This window comes from Gnatocerus cornutus, chromosome 1 (genome assembly GCF_029298725.1).
Source record: "Gnatocerus cornutus isolate USDA-ARS CGAHR chromosome 1, icGnaCorn1.1, whole genome shotgun sequence".
In the NCBI taxonomy this organism is placed as follows: Eukaryota; Metazoa; Arthropoda; class Insecta; order Coleoptera; family Tenebrionidae; genus Gnatocerus; species Gnatocerus cornutus.
Window position 1 is genome coordinate 17554586 of NC_142233.1, and position 14591 is coordinate 17569176.

General features: G+C 36.1%; 2 protein-coding genes and 3 long non-coding RNA genes across 8 annotated transcripts; all 5 read left to right on the plus strand.

The window, feature by feature from the left end:
• Positions 1-211: 211 nt before the first annotated feature.
• On the plus strand, positions 212-1210 carry LOC148180671 (uncharacterized). The gene is made up of 2 exons (XR_015770123.1): positions 212-262; positions 712-1210. It is a non-coding gene; the product is annotated as an uncharacterized LOC148180671 (long non-coding RNA).
• Positions 1211-2738: 1528 nt separating this feature from the next.
• Positions 2739-4757, plus strand: LOC148180672 (uncharacterized). Its single transcript, XM_088048202.1, has 3 exons — positions 2739-2962; positions 3011-3366; positions 4671-4757. Exons 1-2 carry the CDS (start codon positions 2948-2950, stop codon positions 3308-3310), a joined length of 315 nt encoding a protein of 104 aa, XP_087904328.1. The 5' UTR covers positions 2739-2947; the 3' UTR covers positions 3311-3366; positions 4671-4757.
• A 1040-nt stretch (positions 4758-5797) lies between these two features.
• LOC148180673 (uncharacterized) lies at positions 5798-6974 on the plus strand. Of its 3 annotated transcripts, none has more exons than XR_015770914.1 (4): positions 5798-6060; positions 6115-6303; positions 6367-6671; positions 6723-6812. It is a non-coding gene; the product is annotated as an uncharacterized LOC148180673 (long non-coding RNA). The 3 variants fall into 3 exon arrangements; XR_015770915.1 differs by having other exon boundaries at positions 5798-6056; XR_015770916.1 differs by lacking the exons at positions 5798-6060; positions 6115-6303 and adding an exon at positions 6887-6974 and having other exon boundaries at positions 6467-6671; positions 6723-6836.
• Positions 6975-7078: 104 nt separating this feature from the next.
• On the plus strand, positions 7079-8069 carry LOC148180674 (uncharacterized). The gene is made up of 2 exons (XR_015770913.1): positions 7079-7159; positions 7765-8069. It is a non-coding gene; the product is annotated as an uncharacterized LOC148180674 (long non-coding RNA).
• Positions 8070-9344: 1275 nt separating this feature from the next.
• On the plus strand, positions 9345-10214 carry LOC148180675 (kinase D-interacting substrate of 220 kDa-like). Of its 2 annotated transcripts, XM_088049709.1 has the most exons (3): positions 9345-9533; positions 9587-9816; positions 9865-9982. In XM_088049709.1, the coding sequence occupies exons 2-3, from the start codon at positions 9654-9656 to the stop codon at positions 9885-9887; spliced, it is 186 nt and encodes a 61-aa protein (XP_087905835.1). In that variant the 5' UTR covers positions 9345-9533; positions 9587-9653; the 3' UTR covers positions 9888-9982. The 2 variants fall into 2 exon arrangements, with proteins under 2 accessions (XP_087905835.1, XP_087905834.1); XM_088049708.1 differs by lacking the exon at positions 9345-9533 and having other exon boundaries at positions 9719-9816; positions 9865-10214.
• Positions 10215-14591: the final 4377 nt, after the last annotated feature.

The following is a 14591-nucleotide window of genomic DNA, read 5'->3' on the forward strand; positions in this document are numbered from 1 at the left end:
TGGTGGAAGGCGTGATATTACATCAACACTCAACTCAGGCATAGGAATGATGCCGAAGAGAGGATGCGAAATCTCGAGGTTTTATAGGCTAAACAACTCCGGACTGACCGGACTATCCAGATACTTTGGGTGACAGTGCGGCGCGCGCGCGCTGTCGACTGAAGAGTCTGTTGATTTCGCTCAAGGATGGAATCGAAAGCGATCATTTCTGTGTCGAAGCTCTTCGAAATCGGGGAAGACTCAAAACCAAACACAAGTTTAGGTTTGTGGTTTTTCTTAAACTAATTTTGTTGATTTAGGAGAAAACGTTGCCAGAATTCGCCGACGAAATAAGAAAGTTGAAGGCGATGATCGTCAAACACGAAAACAGAATTCGAGCGTTGTTGTCTTATCATTTCTAAACAAGTGCTCAAATCGTTTGCAATTTTCGCTTTTACTTAATTATTATGTCATTTTTTATCACCCCAAAGTGGCTCTTTAATATATATTATCTACGATTGTTAAATGTCTAGTTATAGAAGATTATAATATTTTTATGAAACAAATTTTCGCGAAAATTCATGATTAAAAAAACAATGCCAAACTTCTCATATCGATATCTCGCTTGTTTTTTGGTGTAAACTTGCGTTATTATACATCATTTTACCCATCGGCCACGGTGGATTATTCCCACGGACATTTACCCATTGTTAATCCCATCCTGATCTGAAGGCTTTGGATCACATCCCTTTGGTCCGTCCAGAGGTCGATTCTCCACCCACATCTAGCCCTTAAGATCTTGTACTTGAAGTTGGTATGGTTCCTAGCCTGCGAATTTACGTTCTTTTTCTTTTTGGCGAAGTCAGAAACGCAGCTGCTGGTGGTGCTGATGCTAGTGACAAGTTGTCACGTTCCAAATGTTGCAGGTGAAGCGAGAGTTCCACGACTTCCGATGCACGTGACGTTGACTCGGCGGAAGCTTAGCCCTTCTTCGTTTTCACCGGCCTCATCTTCAGTCTCTCTGCCTCTTCGTGGTCCTCACCGCCCAAACACGGTACAAGAAATTCACGGCTTTCATCCAAGTCGTCTTCTCGGTTCTAATCCTCCTGAAATCAACCCAGAAAACTGAAAAACGATATTAAAATCCGCTCGGTTTCGAACAGTTTTCGCACCATCTTCGATCACGCAAGCAGTCCGCGAAGAGTGCAGCTCGTTTTACAGCGCGATCAAATCGACAAGAGGTACAACTTGTACACGTTCGAAATCACCACGAAAGTGCAAGCGGGGATTTTAAGGGGTGACACTTTTCAACAACGAGGTGGGGGGTTCAAAGTACAAGTCGGGTTAGACGAAATCGGCTGTCTCGCTTGTAGTAACAACAATTTAACGACGGTCAAAAGACCGAAAGAAGCGAGATTTAATGTAAGGAGTGTAGTCGAGGCGGTTTTCAACGTCTTTCTAAGTCCTGTTGTAGTTTTTAAGTAGAAACTTTGTACTCATTAATTTATTCATGTTAATGTTTGTGTTATTAATAAATTTCTTTAAATTTGCCGGTTCTTATTTGGGCTGTGTGTGATTGGTTGAAAACTAAACAGGTTTCTTCGCGACTGATATTTGAAATTTAATCGAAACCTTCTTAAAACATTTTTTTTTATTAATTTAGACTTCAGGAACAAGATTCTGTACTCTAAAGTCGGATTCAAAACGTAATTATAAGTTTACTTAAAATTAAAATTTGCAATGTGGGTAGGCAACCAATTATACACACATTATGCATTCATTTTTCGGTGTAAATAAATACAATAAACTACTTAACTTGTTAATTTTAATCTCAGAAAAACGAATCTAGACTTTGATTTAAGATTTACGACTTTGTTAATATTTTATTTAATATTATTTATGGACAGATCTGTTGACGCATGTCCTAGCTTCTATGCTTCGTTGACAGATTGCTTGACGCGGGAAATTGAATTTTGAAATTTTTAATTTGCATTTTCTCAAAAAATCTTACAGATAGCGAGGAACGGAGACCAGAAATGGATGTGGAAATGTCAAATTATGCCATGTGCAAAGTTTCGTGCCGATCTGCGAACTTTCGCGTTTTTCGCCAAAAAAAGTTCAAAGACTAAACATCATGGATTTTTGGCGATTTCGACAAAAAATAAAATCTCCTTGAAACCGACTTTTTCCATCAATTTGGACCTCAGGAACAAGAATCCGTCAAAGATTTTTCGATCCGACGCTCCGTTAATGTTTTATTAATTTTTCAAACTTTTATTTGGTTTGCAGTTTTTCGATGAAAATTAAAGCAAGAAAATACTCTTTTTATTAATTTTGTCCTCAGGAGTAAGAATCTGAAGTCTGATTTAACATTCACGACTTGGTTACGATTCTATTAATTATTAAAAATTATTGTGTCTCTATCTTAACGTATGTCTTAACTTGAATATTTTGACAGCACACATTGAGGTTATGTTCATGATTTACTAAACTTATTTTCAGAGTCAGAGTACAACAAATGATTAACAACGATCCTGCTTGCACAAGAGACTACCAGAATTCTTTACTGTTTACTTTCTCGTTCTTTTGGGCATGGTAGCAAAGAAATTACACAAGTTAAGAAGTTCATTTGAAGCTATTTTTAGTTGGAGTTGATTTACAACAAATTTATGGGTCTTTATTGAAATTTTTAAACGCAGGTAAGCTGAAAACTGTTTGAATTCCAGCCTTGAAATGTTTCGTGGTATTTCAGGTTCCAACTTCATTACCAGAGTTTATTATTAAAGAGACTGAATCGATGGATGATACCCATAGCCTAAGATGTCGAAAAGGCGGTTGTCGTCGCTCAACGCTGAAGGACTCTGAAAGTTATTGCACAGAATTGAAGAAACCACCCATTCAATGCTCCCAGAGTACAGTGAATTGATCCAGGAGCATAACATCATGAAAAAGGTGCTGCTTTACTGCAATGTGGATGAAAAAGGTTAAATTTAAACATGTTTTAAGTCAAAGTCAAATGTTCTTTTTCCAGTGGTTGAAGATGTCGTTCAGTGACTGGGAAATGTTCAGAGTGTTGCTGATTTCATTGCGGGAGCACGAAGTTTGCAACGTTTTCAATCCTGATGAGTCTATGAGCAAAAAACGAGTGTTTCTCCAGAGAAGGCCCAAAGGAACTCAACCAACGGAAACAAAGTATCATCGAGATGCAGTTGTCAAGAAAGAAAATACTACAAAGGCTCTGAAGGTCATCTGGTGTCTTGTGAGCTATTTTGTGAAGTCAAAGAAACATCAAGGAATGGAAGTTTATAGAGAATTTTTATTGGTTTTTTGAAAACGCGAGATCTGGAATTCTGGATGCATCGCTGCTTGTTTGAGGAAGGATGGAAGGTTTGTTTTCTTTTCTCTCCATTTATGGTTTTTGGCAAACTTGCGCTAGACGTTAACTGTTACCAATAAACATCCCTAGGGGCTGCTACCAACTTTAGACGAGTGCATTTGATGGTCACGTGCAGTAAAATTCGTAATTTTGGAATGCGGTTTGCGGCATCGTTTTTCTCGCGATTTTTTACATAAGAAATCGTTTTTAGATTTTCCAAAAGTCGAAATTTGCAAATTTTCGCAAAAATTCATGACTAAAACTATGGCCAAACTTCTCATATCGATATCTCGCTTATTTTTTAGAGTAAACTCGAGTTATTATACATCAGTGAACGCAGAATTTTACGCAGATTCCAAATCTGGGATTTAAATTCAGATCCGACAACAAATAACTGAGTTATGGCCGATCAAAGTTTCGGATAGTTGATTTTCATTTTTTCTCATTTTTCCCAATTTTCAAAGTTAAATATCTCGGAAACTATTAGAGATATTGAGATGCGGTTTGCGCCATCGTTTTTCTCGGCTCATTTTACGTTAGAAAAAGTGCTTAAAAGCCCAAAATTCGATAGTCGATTTTTCGCGAAAAAAAATTGCGACTCAAACGATGAAAATTTTTATTTTTTTTTATTTTTGACCATAACTCGTAAACCGTTTGTTTGATCGATCTCAAATTGGGCCAGTGGATAGATTTTGAGCTCCTCTTTCGAATGATATATAATTCAATGCTATTAAACGTCATTTTCATTTTGAAAACATTGATTGAAAATCACCCCAAAATGACCACTTCCAAACAGTTTTTGGTCAATGCTTTCTTTATTTCGTAGGTAAACTCAATAAATTTTGACTCATTTTACGCAGAATCTCACGCTGAATCCAAATCTGGAATTTAAATTCAGATCCGACAAGAAATAACTGAGTTATGGCCGTTTGAATTTTTGGGTTGTCGCCAGATGGCCAAATTTTTGAAGGTTCCAAACAATTCATGCTCGATATCTCGAAAACTATTTCAGATATTGGAATGCGGTTTGCGGCATCGTTTTTCTCGCGATTGTTTACATAAGAAATCGTTTTTAGATTTTCCAAAAGTCGAAATTTGCAAATTTTCGCAAAAATTCATGACTAAAACTATGGCCAAACTTCTCATATCGATATCTCGCTTATTTTTTAGAGTAAACTTGAGTTATTATACATCAGTGAACGCAGAATTTTACGCAGATTGCAAATTTGGGATTTAAATTTAGTGTCTTTATGATGTCATGGCTTTTGTAGTATCAGAGGAAGATTAACAGCTAAAACTATTTGGTTTGTTTTAGTCGGAAAAAGAAATGAGCACTGAAATGTCCGACAAGCTGGCTGCGGTTACATCAGCATATAAAAACAACAATGATCTACAAGAATTGAAGAAGTCGTTAAATGAGATATTTTTGAGGAAGCGCCACTTGCGAAGGACTAACCTTGGCTCTTGGCTCTTGGATCAGTTGGAATTAGAGCAATAATCAATTACCATTAATTAAGAATGGATAGTTTCGTCCATTTCAGATTGTTTCCCTCGTCTTTTTTAGGTAAGCCAACAAACATGTTCCTAATGAAACTTTTTCACACTTTTTGCAAGAAGGAGGGAGAGTGTCGAGTTTGTGTTTTTTTATTTTATTAATACTCCTTTAGTTTAATTTGAGGGTATTGTTTTTTATCATTCTTCCTTATTCCTGCAAATGGTTTTGATTCAAAAATTGTAAGTTTTAAAAACAAAAGTTTAGCCCTCTGGTGAGAGGAGGCGTGAACTATCAACTTCGGCGTTATTCCGCTAGGTGGCTTTAATGGAAAAACTTCTCTCACTTTTCGGTGTAAATAAATACAATAAACTACTTAACTTGTTAATTTTAACCTCAGAAAAACGAATCTGAACTTTGATTTAAGATTTACGACTTTGTTAATATTTTATTTAATATTATTTATGGACTAAAGACTGTTGACGCATGTCCTAGCTTCTATGCTTCGTTGACAGATTGCTTGACGCGGGAAATTGAATTTTAAAATTTTTAATTTGCATTTTCTCAAAAAATCTTGCAGATAGCGAGGAACGGAGACCAAAAATGGATGTGGAAATGTCAAATTATGCCATGTGCATAGTTTCGTGTCGATCTGCGAACTTTCGCGTTTTTCGCCAAAAAAAGTTCAAAGACTAAAAAACATCATGGATTTTTGTCGATTTCGACAAAAAATAAAATCTCTTTGAAACCGACTTTTTCCATCAATTTGGACCTCAGGAACAAGAATCCGTCAAAGATTTTTCGATCAGACGCTCCGTTAATGTTTTATTAATTTTTCAAACTTTTATTTGGTTTGCAGTTTTTCGATGAAAATTAAAGCAAGAAAATACTCTTTTTATTAATTTTGTCCTCAGGAGTAAGAATCTAAAGTCTGATTTAACATTCACGACTTGGTTACGATTCTATTAATTATTAAAAATTATTGTGTCTCTATCTTAACGTATGTCTTAACTTGACTATTTTGACAGCACACATTGAGGTTATGTTCATGATTTAACAAGAAACTACCAGAATTCTTTACTGTTTACTTTCTCGTTCTTCTGGGCATGGTAGCAAAGAAATTACACAAGTTAAGAAGTTCATTTGAAGCTATTTAGAGTTGGAGTTGATTTGCAACAAATTGATGGGTCTTTATTGAAATTTTTAAACGCAGGTAAGCTGAAAACTGTTTGAATTCCAGCCTTGAAATGTTTCGTGGTATTTCCAGGTTCCAACTTCATTACCAGAGTTTATTATTAAAGAGACTGAATCGATGGATGATACCCATAGCCTAAGATGTCGAAAAGGCGGTTGTCGTCGCTCAACGCTGAAGGACTCTGCAAGTTATTGCACAGAATTGAAGAAACCACCCATTCAGTGCTCCCAGAGTACAGTGAATTGATCCATCACGAAAAAGGTGCTGCTTTACTGCAATATGGATGAAAAAGGTTAAATTCAAAGTCAAATGTTCTTTTTCCAGTGGTTGAAGATGTCGTTCAGTGACTGGGAGATGTTTCAAGTGTTGCTGATTGCATTGCGGGAGCACGAAGTTTGCAATGTTGAGTCTACGAGCAGAAAACGAGTATTCTCCTCTAGAGAAGAGCCAAAGGAACTCAACCAACGGAAACAGAGCATCATCGAGATGCAGTTGTCAAGAAAGAAAATATGTACTACAAAGGCTCTGAAGGTCATCTGGTGTCTTGTGAGCTATTTTGTGAAGTCAAGGAAACATCATTTATTGGTTTCTTGAAAACGCGAGATCTGTTTGTTCAGGAAGGATGGAAGGTTTGTTTGTTTTCTTTTCTCTCCATTCATGGTCTCACCTTAATCTCTTAGTTGCAGCTTAACACAACTTTGTTGCCTTTCCTGTTGGTCAAGAAGCAGGCGCAATTAAAAGCTTTGCCGTGAAGAAACAGCAATTGACTGCACAGAGTAAGAAGAGTTTTTCAGGTGAGATAAACAAACATGTTCTTGATGAAACTTTTTTACACTTCTTGCAGGAAGGAAGATGGTGGAAGGCGTGATATTACATCAACACTCAACTCAGGCATAGGAATGATGCCGAAGAGAGGATGCGAAATCTCGAGGTTTTATAGGCTAAACAACTCCGGACTGACCGGACTATCCAGATACTTTGGGTGACAGTGCGGCGCGCGCGCGCGCTGTCGACTGAAGAGTCTGTTGATTTCGCTCAAGGATGGAATCGAAAGCGATCATTTCTGTGTCGAAGCTTTTCGAAATCGGGGAAGACTCAAAACCAAACACAAGTTTAGGTTTGTGGTTTTTCTTAAACTAATTTTGTTGATTTAGGAGAAAACGTTGCCAGAATTCGCCGACGAAATAAGAAAGTTGAAGGCGATGATCGTCAAACACGAAAACAGAATTCGAGCGTTGTTGTCTTATCATTTCTAAACAAGTGCTCAAATCGTTTGCAATTGCAAAGTGGCTCTTTAATATATATTATCTACGATTGTTAAATGTCTAGTTATAGAAGATTATAATATTTTTATGAAACAAATTTTCGCGAAAATTCATGATTAAAAAAACAATGCCAAACTTCTCATATCGATATCTCGCTTGTTTTTTGGTGTAAACTTGCGTTATTATACATCATTTTACCCATCGGCCACGGTGGATTATTCCCACGGACATTTACCCATTGTTAATCCCATCCTGATCTGAAGGCTTTGGATCACATCCCTTTGGTCCGTCCAGAGGTCGATTCTCCACCCACATCTAGCCCTTAAGATCTTGTACTTGAAGTTGGTATGGTTCCTAGCCTGCGAATTTACGTTCTTTTTCTTTTTGGCGAAGTCAGAAACGCAGCTGCTGGTGGTGCTGATGCTAGTGACAAGTTGTCACGTTCCAAATGTTGCAGGTGAAGCGAGAGTTCCACGACTTCCGATGCACGTGACGTTGACTCCGCGGAAGCTTAGCCCTTCTTCGTTTTCACCGGCCTCATCTTCAGTCTCTCTGCCTCTTCGTGGTCCTCACCGCCCAAACACGGTACAAGAAATTCACGGCTTTCATCCAAGTCGTCTTCTCGGTTCTAATCCTCCTGAAATCAACCCAGAAAACTGAAAAACGATATTAAAATCCGCTCGGTTTCGAACAGTTTTCGCACCATCTTCGATCACGCAAGCAGTCCGCGAAGAGTGCAGCTCGTTTTACAGCGCGATCAAATCGACAAGAGGTACAACTTGTACACGTTCGAAATCACCACGAAAGTGCAAGCGGGGATTTTAAGGGGGGACACTTTTCAACAACGAGGTGGGGGGTTCAAGATACAAGTCGGGTTAGACGAAATCGGCTGTCTCGCTTGTAGTAACAACAATTTAACGACGGTCAAAAGACCGAAAGAAGCGAGATTTAATGTAAGGAGTGTAGTCGAGGCGGTTTTCAACGTCTTTCTAAGTCCTGTTGTAGTTTTTAAGTAGAAACTTTGTACTCATTAATTTATTCATGTTAATGTTTGTGTTATTAATAAATTTCTTTAAATTTGCCGGTTCTTATTTGGGCTGTGTGTGATTGGTTGAAAACTAAACAGGTTTCTTCGCGACTGATATTTGAAATTTAATCGAAACCTTCTTAAAACATTTTTTTTTATTAATTTAGACTTCAGGAACAAGATTCTGTACTCTAAAGTCGGATTCAAAACGTAACTATAAGTTTACTTAAAATTAAAATTTGCAATGTGGGTAGGCAACCAATTATACACACATTATGCATTCATTTTTCGGTGTAAATAAATACAATAAACTACTTAACTTGTTAATTTTAATCTCAGAAAAACGAATCTAAACTTTGATTTAAGATTTACGACTTTGTTAATATTTTATTTAATATTATTTATGGACAGATCTGTTGACGCATGTCCTAGCTTCTATGCTTCGTTGACAGATTGCTTGACGCGGGAAATTGAATTTTGAAATTTTTAATTTACATTTTCTCAAAAAATCTTACAGATAGCGAGGAACGGAGACCAAAAATGGATGTGGAAATGTCAAATTATGCCATGTGCAAAGTTTCGTGCCGATCTGCGAACTTTCGCGTTTTTCGCCAAAAAAAGTTCAAAGACTAAACATCATGGATTTTTGGCGATTTCGACAAAAAATAAAATCTCCTTGAAACCGACTTTTTCCATCAATTTGGACCTCAGGAACAAGAATCCGTCAAAGATTTTTCGATCCGACGCTCCGTTAATGTTTTATTAATTTTTCAAACTTTTATTTGGTTTGCAGTTTTTCGATGAAAATTAAAGCAAGAAAATACTCTTTTTATTAATTTTGTCCTCAGGAGTAAGAATCTGAAGTCTGATTTAACATTCACGACTTGGTTACGATTCTATTAATTATTTAAAAATGGTATTGTGTCTCTATCTTAACGTATGTCTTAACTTGAATATTTTGACAGCACACATTGAGGTTATGTTCATGATTTACTAAACTTATTTTCAGAGTACAACAAATGATTAACAACGATCCTGTTTGCACAAGAGACTACCAGAATTCTTTACTGTTTACTTTCTCGTTCTTCTGGGCATGGTAGCAAAGAAATTACACAAGTTAAGAAGTTCATTTGAAGCTATTTTTAGTTGGAGTTGATTTGCAACAAATTGATGGGTCTTATTGAAATTTTTAAACGCAGGTAAGCTGAAAACTGTTTGAATTCCAGCCTTGAAATGTTTCGTGGTATTTCAGGTTCCAACTTCATTACCAGAGTTTATTATTAAGAGACTGAATCGATGGATGATACCCATAGCCTAAGATGTCGAAAAGGCGGTTGTCGTCGCTCAACGCTAAAGGACTCTGCAAGTTATTGCACAGAATTGAAGAAACCACCCATTCAGTGCTCCCAGAGAACAGTGAATTGATCAAGGAGCATAACATCATGAAAAAGGTGCTGCTTTACTGCAATGTGGATGAAAAAGGTTAAATTTAAACATGTTTTAAGTCAAAGTCAAATGTTCTTTTTCCAGTGGTTGAAGATGTCGTTCAGTGACTGGGAAATGTTCAGAGTGTTGCTGATTTCATTGCGGGAGCACGAAGTTTGTAACGTTTTCAAACCTGATGAGTCTACGAGCAAAAAACGAGTGTTTCTCCAGAGAAGGCTCAAAGGAACTCAACCAACGGAAACAAATTATCATCGAGATGCAGTTGTCAAGAAAGAAAATACTACAAAGGCTCTGAAGGTCATCTGGTGTCTTGTCAGCTATTTTGTGAAGTCAAAGAAACATCAAGGAATGGAAGTTTATAGAGAATTTTTATTGGTTTTTTGAAAACGCGAGATCTGGAATTCTGGATGCATCGCTGCTTGTTTGAGGAAGGATGGAAGGTTTGTTTTCTTTTCTCTCCATTTATGGTTTTTGGCAAACCTGCGCTAGACGTTAACTGTTACCAATAAACATCCCTAGGGGCTGCTACCAACTTTAGACGAGTGCATTTGATGGTCACGTGCAGTAAAATTCGTAATTTTGGAATGCGGTTTGCGGCATCGTTTTTCTCGCGATTTTTTACATAAGAAATCGTTTTTAGATTTTCCAAAAGTCGAAATTTGCAAATTTTCGCAAAAATTCATGACTAAAACTATGGCCAAACTTCTCATATCGATATCTCGCTTATTTTTTAGAGTAAACTCGAGTTATTATACATCAGTGAACGCAGAATTTTACGCAGATTCCAAATCTGGGATTTAAATTCAGATCCGACAACAAATAACTGAGTTATGGCCGATCAAAGTTTCGGATAGTTGATTTTCATTTTTTCTCATTTTTCCCAATTTTCAAAGTTAAATATCTCGGAAACTATTAGAGATATTGAGATGCGGTTTGCGCCATCGTTTTTCTCGGCTCATTTTACGTTAGAAAAAGTGCTTAAAAGCCCAAAATTCGATAGTCGATTTTTCGCGAAAAAAAATTGCGACTCAAACGATGAAAATTTTTATTTTTTTTTATTTTTGACCATAACTCGTAAACCGTTTGTTTGATCGATCTCAAATTGGGCCAGTGGATAGATTTTGAGCTCCTCTTTCGACTGATATATAATTCAATGCTATTAAACGTCATTTTCATTTTGAAAACATTGATTGAAAATCACCCCAAAATGACCACTTCCAAACAGTTTTTGGTCAATGCTTTCTTTATTTCGTAGGTAAACTCAATAAATTTTGACTCATTTTACGCAGAATCTCACGCTGAATCCAAATCTGGAATTTAAATTCAGATCCGACAACAAATAACTGAGTTATGGCCGTTTGAATTTTTGGGTTGTCGCCAGATGGCCAAATTTTTGAAGGTTCCAAACAATTCATGCTCGATATCTCGAAAACTATTTCAGATATTGGAATGCGGTTTGCGGCATCGTTTTTCTCGCGATTGTTTACATAAGAAATCGTTTTTAGATTTTCCAAAAGTCGAAATTTGCAAATTTTCGCAAAAATTCATGACTAAAACTATGGCCAAACTTCTCATATCGATATCTCGCTTATTTTTTAGAGTAAACTTGAGTTATTATACATCAGTGAACGCAGAATTTTACGCAGATTCCAAATCTGGGATTTAAATTCAGATCCGACAACAAATAACTGAGTTATGGCCGATCAAAGTTTCGGATAGTTGATTTTCATTTTTTCTCATTTTTCCCAATTTTCAAAGTTAAATATCTCGGAAACTATTAGAGATATTGAGATGCGGTTTGCGCCATCGTTTTTCTCGGCTCATTTTACGTTAGAAAAAGTGCTTAAAAGCCCAAAATTCGATAGTCGATTTTTCGCGAAAAAAAATTGCGACTCAAACGATGAAAATTTTTATTTTTTTTTATTTTTGACCATAACTCGTAAACCGTTTGTTTGATCGATCTCAAATTGGGCCAGTGGATAGATTTTGAGCTCCTCTTTCGACTGATATATAATTCAATGCTATTAAACGTCATTTTCATTTTGAAAACATTGATTGAAAATCACCCCAAAATGACCACTTCCAAACAGTTTTTGGTCAATGCTTTCTTTATTTCTTAGGTAAACTCAATAAATTTTGACTCATTTTACGCAGAATCTCACGCTGAATCCAAATCTGGAATTTAAATTCAGATCCGACAACAAATAACTGAGTTATGGCCGTTTGAATTTTTGGGTTGTCGCCAGATGGCCAAATTTTTGAAGGTTCCAAACAATTCATGCTCGATATCTCGAAAACTATTTCAGATATTGGAATGCGGTTTGCGGCATCGTTTTTCTCGCGATTTTTTACATAAGAAATCGTTTTTAGATTTTCCAAAAGTCGAAATTTGCAAATTTTCGCAAATATTCATGACTAAAACTATGGCCAAACTTCTCATATCGATATCTCGCTTATTTTTTAGAGTAAACTCGAGTTATTATACATCAGTGAACGCAGAATTTTACGCAGATTTCAAATCTGGGATTTAAATTCAGATCCGACAACAAATAACTGAGTTATGGCCGATCAAAGTTTCGGATAGTTGATTTTCATTTTTTCTCATTTTTCCCAATTTTCAAAGTTAAATATCTCGGAAACTATTAGAGATATTGAGATGCGGTTTGCGCCATCGTTTTTCTCGGCTCATTTTACGTTAGAAAAAGTGCTTAAAAGCCCAAAATTCGATAGTCGATTTTTCGCGAAAAAAAATTGCGACTCAAACGATGAAAATTTTTATTTTTTTTTATTTTTGACCATAACTCGTAAACCGTTTGTTTGATCGATCTCAAATTGGGCCAGTGGATAGATTTTGAGCTCCTCTTTCGACTGATATATAATTCAATGCTATTAAACGTCATTTTCATTTTGAAAACATTGATTGAAAATCACCCCAAAATGACCACTTCCAAACAGTTTTTGGTCAATGCTTTCTTTATTTCGTAGGTAAACTCAATAAATTTTGACTCATTTTACGCAGAATCTCACGCTGAATCCAAATCTGGAATTTAAATTCAGATCCGACAACAAATAACTGAGTTATGGCCGTTTGAATTTTTGGGTTGTCGCCAGATGGCCAAATTTTTGAAGGTTCCAAACAATTCATGCTCGATATCTCGAAAACTATTTCAGATATTGGAATGCGGTTTGCGGCATCGTTTTTCTCGCGATTTTTTACATAAGAAATCGTTTTTAGATTTTCCAAAAGTCGAAATTTGCAAATTTTCGCAAAAATTCATGACTAAAACTATGGCCAAACTTCTCATATCGATATCTCGCTTATTTTTTAGAGTAAACTCGAGTTATTATACATCAGTGAACGCAGAATTTTACGCAGATTCCAAATCTGGGATTTAAATTCAGATCCGACAACAAATAACTGAGTTATGGCCGATCAAAGTTTCGGATAGTTGATTTTCATTTTTTCTCATTTTTCCCAATTTTCAAAGTTAAATATCTCGGAAACTATTAGAGATATTGAGTTGCGGTTTGCGCCATCGTTTTTCTCGGCTCATTTTACGTTAGAAAAAGTGCTTAAAAGCCCAAAATTCGATGGTCGATTTTTCGCGAAAAAAAATTGCGACTCAAACGATGAAAATTTTTATTTTTTTTTATTTTTGGCCATAACTCCTAAACCGTTTGTTTGATCGATCTCAAATTGGGCCAGTAGATAGATTTTGAGCTCCTCTTTCGACTGATATATAATTCAATGCTATTAAACGTCATTTTCATTTTGAAAACATTGATTGAAAATCACCCCAAAATGACCACTTCCAAACAGTTTTTGGTCAATGCTTTCTTTATTTCTTAGGTAAACTCAATAAATTTTGACTCATTTTACGCAGAATCTCACGCTGAATCCAAATCTGGGATTTAAATTCAGATCCGACAACAAATAACTGAGTTATGGCCGTTTGAATTTTTGGGTTGTCGCCAGATGGCCAAATTTTTGAAGGTTCCAAACAATTCATGCTCGATATCTCGAAAACTATTTTAGATATTGGAATGCGGTTTGCGGCATCGTTTTTCTCGCGATTTTTTACATAAGAAATCGTTTTTAGATTTTCCAAAAGTCGAAATTTGCAAATTTTCGCAATTATTCATGACTAAAACTATGGCCAAACTTCTCATATCGATATCTCGCTTATTTTTTAGAGTAAACTTGAGTTATTATACATCAGTGAACGCAGAATTTTACGCAGATTCCAAATCTGGGATTTAAATTCAGATCCGACAACAAATAACTGAGTTATGGCCGATCAAAGTTTCGGATAGTTGATTTTCATTTTTTCTCATTTTTCCCAATTTTCAAAGTTAAATATCTCGGAAACTATTAGAGATATTGAGATGCGGTTTGCGCCATCGTTTTTCTCGGCTCATTTTACGTTAGAAAAAGTGCTTAAAAGCCCAAAATTCGATAGTCGATTTTTCGCGAAAAAAAATTGCGACTCAAACGATGAAAATTTTTCAATTTTTTTATTTTTGACCATAACTCGTAAACCGTTTGTTTGATCGATCTCAAATTGGGCCAGTGGATAGATTTTGAGCTCCTCTTTCGACTGATATATAATTCAATGCTATTAAACGTCATTTTCATTTTGAAAACATTGATTGAAAATCACCCCAAAATGACCACTTCCAAACAGTTTTTGGTCAATGCTTTCTTTATTTCTTAGGTAAACTCAATAAATTTTGACTCATTTTACGCAGAATCTCACGCTGAATCCAAATCTGGAATTTAAATTCAGATCCGACAACAAATAACTGAGTTA